The sequence below is a fragment of the Microtus ochrogaster genome, unplaced genomic scaffold (assembly GCF_000317375.1).
Source record: "Microtus ochrogaster isolate Prairie Vole_2 unplaced genomic scaffold, MicOch1.0 UNK40, whole genome shotgun sequence".
NCBI lineage: Eukaryota > Metazoa > Chordata > Mammalia > Rodentia > Cricetidae > Microtus > Microtus ochrogaster.
This window is the reverse complement of record NW_004949138.1, coordinates 242,612-250,508: the sequence shown is the minus strand read 5'-3', so window position 1 is coordinate 250,508 and position 7,897 is coordinate 242,612. Positions and strand designations below refer to the sequence as shown.

The 7,897-nt window shown below is 36.3% G+C and overlaps 1 protein-coding gene across 4 annotated transcripts in view; it reads left to right on the top strand.

Annotated features, from left to right (window-relative positions):
- The window catches only part of Tbc1d5 (TBC1 domain family member 5), a 449,388-nt gene that overhangs the window by 217,975 nt on the left and 223,516 nt on the right, over positions 1 to 7,897 (top strand). For all 4 annotated transcript variants that reach the window (XM_026790055.1, XM_013354327.2, XM_026790054.1 and 1 more), the window contains one exon: positions 626 to 695. In XM_026790055.1, the coding sequence (XP_026645856.1) occupies positions 626 to 695 (70 nt within the window). The remainder of the gene's footprint in view (positions 1 to 625; positions 696 to 7,897) is intronic.

The window sequence follows — 7,897 nt, the reverse complement described above, 5'->3', positions numbered from 1 at the left end:
AAAATACTAAGGCCTTTTGGTAAAATTTTATTTTGTGTTTTGTATTTCTGTGTTCAGAACATAACATTAACAGTTAGCGACCTCTTTTGGAAGAATGTTTAGATGCACTAGAAGACCCTAAAGTGCATTCTGAAGTAACATCTCCCACTGTGCTTTTTCTACCTGTCTCCTCAGGAGACTGCTGGATAGTGTAGCAGCTTCCAGCTTTGTCCTCTGCCTACATCCTCTGTAGCTCTACTAGTGGTTAGAGATGGCAATCTCGTCTCTAACAAAGATCGCCTCTGTTCATAAATATTAGCATGTAATCAAGCTTCAATGTTCCTGTGACTCATAGAAAAACTGCATCATACTGTACTTCTTCTGTTAGTAATGACTTTGGCAGTGTTCTTACGCAAATTAGGAGTTTGGATATTGATTTTTATGTTGACATCCACATGAACGTTTTCCTAAAAGGCTCAGAGTACAGAAGATAATTAGGAGATAGGAAAGCGAATATTTATGTCTGTTGCGAAATTTTTTTTTTAGTGTGCCAGTACATAGAGCTGTCACACAGTGCTTTTTAAGTGAAATACTCACTTTTGCAATATATGTTACTTTAATTTTTTTTTTTTGTTTTTGTCTCTAGGAAATCCAAGTCAAAATGGGAAAAGAACAAATTCTACCTTAGACTCTGAAGGAACCTTTAATTCATATATGTAAGTAATAAGTACATGGTCACACAGTTTTACAAGGTAACGTAGAAGACACAAACCTGTATAAAATTATAGTATTAGAATAACAAGAACTTATAACCCTATCTTCATCATATGTATAAAGAAAAGACAGTGTAATATCTGGCAGTCTGCCATCTTAAGAAATAGCAAAACAGAACATCAGAAATTCTTAAGTACCTATTTTGTCTTTTTGTTTCTTTAATGGTTTCAACCTTAGATTTTGGTTTAGTAAATGTTATTCTTTTTTTACTTTGTTGCATAAAAAAACAAAGAAAAAGAAAGATTAAATATTTCTAATAATATTTGCGTGATTAACCAAAATGTTTAAGTTCTGATTTTTCCTTGTAGGAAAACCGCTGCAATTCAGTACTAGTATATTTAAGCATTATAAGTAGCAGTCAGATAAATGAAGAAAGTCTTTAATTGTGTTACATTGTCCTGATGATTAATTAGTTAGTTCTAATAGTGTATATCAACAGTTTGGAACATAAATATGCACACTGTACATTTGGCAACTCATTTGCATACTGAGCTTTCTTTGTGTCTGTATTCTATTTCCTTCATTGGAGCTGCAGGGTTTATTTCTTCAGCTTACAGGCATGCTGTTAGCTTTTACACTAGGGCCCTGTGTGTAGGAGGCACTTATAGGAAAATTGTGAATAATTTGATTATTATAGTCTGTTTATGAATTCCTGAAGTGACATCTTTATTTTGTAGTAGTGGAGGTTTGTATAAGTTATCAGTCGGCCAGTTGTCATTCATAGTACAAAAAGGTTTTGTTCCTGTGATACTATAGAGGGCTTGTATCTCACCATACATTCATTGCGCCATATTTCCTTTAAATGCTACAGTTCTCTAAATCCTCCTTTTAGTCTAAAAGTACAATGTGAAATTTGGAATGTGACATAGTAAATAACAGACAAATTCCTATATGGACATGTCACAGCTGATCAAAATAACCATCAGAGGTGAATACAACAGAAATGTAAGAATCTATAACTTGGTGTATAACTGAGGAGTGTTGATATATGTGAAATCTATAGTTATGGTATAATGATCTTAAAGTACAAGTGCAATAAGAAAGAAGTGGAAATGATATTATGAAGGAAATTCATTTCCTTTTTATCTATGTAAATTTTATAATTGGTATTTTACAAATTATAGTAAAAGATGTTTTAATTTGAAGACAGTATTGTTTTTTAGTTTATTTTGTCCTTGACTAGTTTAAAGATTAAAGTATCTCATTATTAAATGATAATTTTGTTTTGAAAATGATTACAACTTACTGTAAAGTGAATAATTTTGTTAACTAAATATTTTTAATTAATATTTGTTATTGTTATATTAGAATATTAATTTATTGTAATTTAAAAGTGCAAGGTAAAAAGATCAAGTAGTATAGTATGCAAAAGTGGGTTTTGATAGTTGGCAGGCCAATGCTGCTATTAAGTGGTCTTACAGTATTTAAGGTGTGAATTAGCATTTCTTTGTACCCTGTAGGCAATAACTCTTACAATTTAATTAGCTTATTTTTGAATTTGACATTTAGGTTAAATGCAGAATTCACCGAAATACAGCTCTAGAGTATATTTTCATACTGATTTTACTGGCTAACGAAATTCTTGCAGAATAGAACCACAATACAGCAGCAGCAGAATATTCATTAAACTTACTTTTGAAAATGTGAATTATTTTTGTTACTCATTCTATCTCTTTGAAACTTACTTGAAATAGGTTATCAAAAAAAGTATAGTTTCATGCTTTCAAAACAATGTTTTCTGTAACAGTTTTACCTTTGTGTTAGCTAAACTACCACAAAAATATGTTTTATTGTATTTTTGTTTGCATTTTGTTTTTTTTTTTTTGTATTTGATATAGGGTCTCTCTACATAGTTCTGGCTGGCCTTGAGTGCACAAAGATCTGCCTTCCTCTGCCTCCTTAGTGCTGGCATTAAAGGCATGTGCCACCACTGCTGGCTAGAAATCTTCATTCTTATAGTTAAGACACTTGATACCGTAGACCTCATGAGAACACTTGATACCGTAGACCTCATGAGATGCCAAGCATCCTCACACTGTTACCTAGGACCAGTATATCTGTAGAATGACTGTGGGCTTTCTAACTAACACGCCTCTTTCCTACAAGTTTTTAAAGGACTGAGAAACGGTATATAAACGAATGCATTGGGCACCTGTTCCATTTTGTAACATCAGTCTTATACTGGATACCTTATTCTTTGGGTATTTATTTTTGTTTTTTATTCCTGGCCTTTATCATATATTACATCCTGATGGCAGTTTCCTCTCCCTCCACTCCTCCTATCCCTTCCCTTCACCACCTCCTCTCCCCCAGGTCCGCCCCCCTCCATTTCCCTTCAGAAAAGAGCAAGCCTCCTGGGGATATCAACCAAACATGTCCTAACAAGTTACAATAAAACTAGGCACAGATCCTCATATCAAGGGTAAATGAAGCAACACAGTAGGAGGAAAGGGTTCCAAGGGTCAGAGGCAGCCCTTGCTCCCACTGTTAGGAGTCCTGCATTAACACCAACCTGACAATCACAACATGTATGCAGAGGACCTAGCTCAGATCCATACAGAGTCCATGTTTATTGCTTCAGAGTCTGTGAGCCCCTATGAGCCCTGCTTAGTTGATTTTGTAGGCAGTGTCCTTGACCTCTCTGGCTCCAACAATCATTCCTCCACCAGCTCCCCAGGATTCCTTGGTTTCTGCCTAATGTGGGTCTCTGCATCTGCTCCCACTGTCAGTTCCCTGAGGAAGCCTCTCTGATGACAGTTCGTCTAGGCACTTATCTAACAGTATAGCAGAATATCATTAGGAATCTTTTCATTGGCTTTCTCTTTTATTTTTTTATTCATTCATTCATTCGTTCATTCGTTTACTTATTTATTTGACCAGTCATGTTTGGTCTATCCTAGGTCTCTAGGCTGTCCAGGCTTTGGTTCCTAGCTCTCCAGGCAGTGTTGGGAATATACTCCCTCCATGTCATGGGCCTTAAGTTGGACTAGTCATTGGTTGACCACTCCCACAATTTCTGTGCCACCATTACCCCAGCCCATCTTTTAGGCAGGGCAGATTGTAGGTTGAAGGTTTGGTGACTGGCTTGGTGTCCCAGTCTTTGCTAGCATCAGCCTTGTAGATTCCAGGTAGTTTCCACAGCACTAAGTCTCCACATGGCCCCCCATAGCCCCCCAATTCCATTAACTCTCCCACTACTCTCCTACTCCACTCTCCCCAACCCACCACGTGATCTCTCCTGTTCTCATCCCAATCTGCCCACAGTCCACCCACAAAATCTTTTTTATTTCTTCTTTCTTGGGAGATCTATGCTTCCCCCTAGAACCTTCCTTGTTAGTTAGTGTCTCTAGGTCCCTGGGTCATAGTGTGATTGTCCTTCACCTAACAGCTGACTCAAGGCTTGCACACCCTAGACACTCCAAAGTAAGCTTTATCTCCAGCTGGCTCTGCATGTGCCTTTCTAAGAAAGGGAGGTCCTGACATCTCATTCTTTAGCATATTTCCCCTCCATTCTTTGCTCATCAGTATGAATCTCTGTGTAGGGCAGAGGTAACTTTAGCTAATCTAAGTTTGTTGCTGTATATGCCTGAGTGGATAGTGGGAAGAGGCTTGCGGTCTGAACTGTGGCCCGCTCCTCTAGCTTGACCTTTTCGAGTTCACTTTGTTTTGAATATCTTTCATTTCAAGAATGTCTCATAGCCTCATGAACAGATCTCTGGCTTTTTTATGTGTGTCACAACTTGCAAGGCATAAGGAAGACCTTTAAGTAGATGAGGATATCTCCCTAAAGCAGGGGTGGAGGGTAGGGGGTGGGAATAGTATGTTCAGGACTGTCCAGGGGAAGCTTAGAGGCTCATTCCTGGGAGAAGGCATAAGTGATTCATAAGAAATTTTCCATAAATTCAATATCCCAAAATTGTGCAAATATTAAACATCACCAAAATATGCAACAGGTGAAGATGAAAACCATCAGGTGACTCAGCTTTGCTGGATCTTTGTCAACCAGATGTGCTGGCCTTATGACTTTTGCTGTTCCCATCAGATATGGCTGTGCCAGGATGAAATAACGATTGCAGATGCATTGATTACTTTGGACAAGTCTTATCCTGTGTGCACACTTTGAAGTAAGGATAGTAAAATATGGTTGATCTGAGAAGTGTCAAGTGGTACTGAATATTTGAATATTAATTGCTTTGTCGCCGTCATCATCTTCGAGCTTTTCGTATTGGTTGGGAAATTGGAAAGTATCTTCTTTTTTTTTAAAGTCTTAGTTGAGCCTGGGTCTATCTATATAAGTCCTGGATGTCTTGGACCTCCCTATGTAGACCAGACTGACTTTAAATTCTGAACTGCCCACTTCTGCTTCTTGAGTACTGGGATTAAAGCCTTGTTCCACCATTTCCAATTTGAAAAGAATCTTGAAGCTCAGTCTCTGAGACAAAGTATTTCCAGGTGAGGGGAAGCTGTTGCACTGTTTAAATCACAGGTTAATTTCTGGAACTTGAACAAGTAAGTTCTGAAACATCACCATCAGGGGACTCTTAAGTGTAGCTTTGTGAACCTAATGCTTCTTCTATAGACTTTTTAAAAATAGCCAAGTTTTATTTGGCATTTGTATCTTCGTGTAGTTTTTCTTCATTGATTCAAATAGAACATGGTTGTAGTTAGCACCCAAAGCACCAGAAAGGTTATTACACGATGCCTTGTTTTAGAAGTCTTAGTTAAAATTTGATTGTATATCTTCTAACCATTTAAAATGGAAAATGTCTAAAAATTGAGAAGACATCATTGATTTTTTTTTACCATATTTTATGTTTTTTAAAGACCAGTTTAATGTCTATCCTCAGACATTGATCTTAATTTCTTATGTAACCATCCAAACAAAATCTTGCAGAGTATGATAGAAGATCGTTTGTAAGCTTGGAGAAGATCCCTAAGAGGCTCTCTAGCATGTGGTTGCCCTGTAGAAGAGATGTTCTGTCTGGTCCTAAGAACAGCTCACCGTTTTGTCAAAAGTAACAAGCCTATTGCCAGCACATGCATACAGACTATGACATTAGTCTGTTTTTCTGCAGTACTAGCTGCTTGTATGACTTTACTTGTTAGATGATATAACAGTGACCTATGAATAAATAGAAGGTGAACATATATAAACTTTTATTACTATATCTCTAAATATCCTTTTAACGAGATAATATCATAGCTTTCTACAAAAGTTCAGATAAAATGTATTGTTGAGTTAATGTAGTGCTTTGTCCAGACTTGTAAGGTATAATTCTAATATAGAAAAGAACTCCATTTTCATCTCATTTATCAGTAAGACTTAGCTTGGGTTTATATAGCCAAAAATATACTGTAAATTGGATTTACTAGCCAGTTTGTTTAGAAAAACTCAGACTAGTGTGATGTTAAGCTCTCTGGACTCTTTGGGGGCCCACCACCAGCTCCCAGTGAATGCTCACTGTGGCTTGTCTTAGTTATAAATGCCTGGCCATATTCTAGCAAGATTTTCTTATCTTAAATTATTCCATCTACCTCTGCATTTGTATCTATCTTACTTCTGTATATCTTATTTTATTCTTACTCTGGGGATGGCTGGCTAACTGGGTGACTGGCCCCTGATCCTCCTCTCCTCTTTGCCCTCTTCCTCATTTCTCCTTCTATTTATTCTCTCTGCCTGCCAGTCCTGCCCATCCTGGCTCCTGTTTCACTATTGGCCATTTATCTCTTTATTAGGACCATTTGGTGTTTTAGACAGGCACAGATATACAGAGTTAAATAAACACAGCGTAAACTTAAGTCACACACCTGAAAATAACATTCCCCAACACAGCCTAGTTACTTTGTATTCTCAGAAACTGGAAGTATTGCTTAATTTTCATTCATTGTCTTGTCTTGCATAAATGGAATAGGATAGAAATAAGTCATTGTAGTTTGTTTTAAAATAATAGTGTACATTATCTTGATTCTCATTTTCCATATTCTGTATATACAGTGGTAAAGAATGGAATTTCTTTACTTTTTTCTATTTAATTCTGCCTGTCCCTGTTTATGAGTATATTTCTTCAAGCTGTGACATTCAAGCAAGTGTACTACTAGTATTTTTTTCTGGGTTTGGCAACCAGATAATTTCCCAGTAATAATTCTTTTCTTTTTCATTTTTCTTTTGTTTGGTTGGTTGCTTGGTTGGTTGCCCTGGCTGTTCTGCTCTGTAGACCAAGGTTGCATCAAATTCACAGAGATCTACCTGCATATGTCTCCCAAGTGGTAGGATTAAAGGTGTGTGCCACCACTGACCAGCTATTTTTTGCTCCCACACTGCCCAGCTTCCAGTAATAATTTTTAAGTGCAATGTTACAGACTTCAGTAGACACAAAATGATGAAAACCATTGGAGTTCCGTTTCTAGTCTTTACCCACTAAACCAAAGGTTGTAATTACAGAGAATTTAAATAAATGATTTACTTGAATTAAAAGTTGTATGGAAACCTGAATATCCCCCAATACATACAGGTTTCCTCACACTCCCTCCTTCTCTTATCTCCTGTCTTGTGTAGTTAAAGCCTTGTTGTGAAATAGCTCAGACAGGATTCAGACACTCTACCCTCCTGGAGTTGCCTCCTGATTATTGAGGTTTATGTGTACAACCATTCCTGACTACTTTGTTTTTTTTTTAATTTTTAGTAATAGTATAATAACATAGCTAATTATTACTAATAAAAAGTCGTATTTATTTGTGTTTTTAATGTTTCCTCAAAAACCTGTATTTTATGCTCTTAAAGAACTTTTATTGAAGTATTAAATTTAGGGAATTTTCTGGTTTTATTTATCTTGTCTTATTTGTTTTGGAAAAACCAAAAAAAATGATTTTTCTTCATTATCAACATTTCCAAAGTTGCTTATTTTTGTCAATATGATATGTTCTATAACTCACCCAGTGAAGAGTTCTTGTAGATCTGTTTTTTTAAAGTTAAATCTTTTGTGAGCATTCTTCAATCATTAAGTTTAAAAATTAAGCCAAAAAATTAGCACAAAGATGTTCGTGCATCTTATTTGTAACTAATAACTCAGAAAATTTAATTTCAGGCACTATTTTTTATATTCATGTGTTAGAGTGTCCTTTGTCTCAGTGAAATGATGGCCAA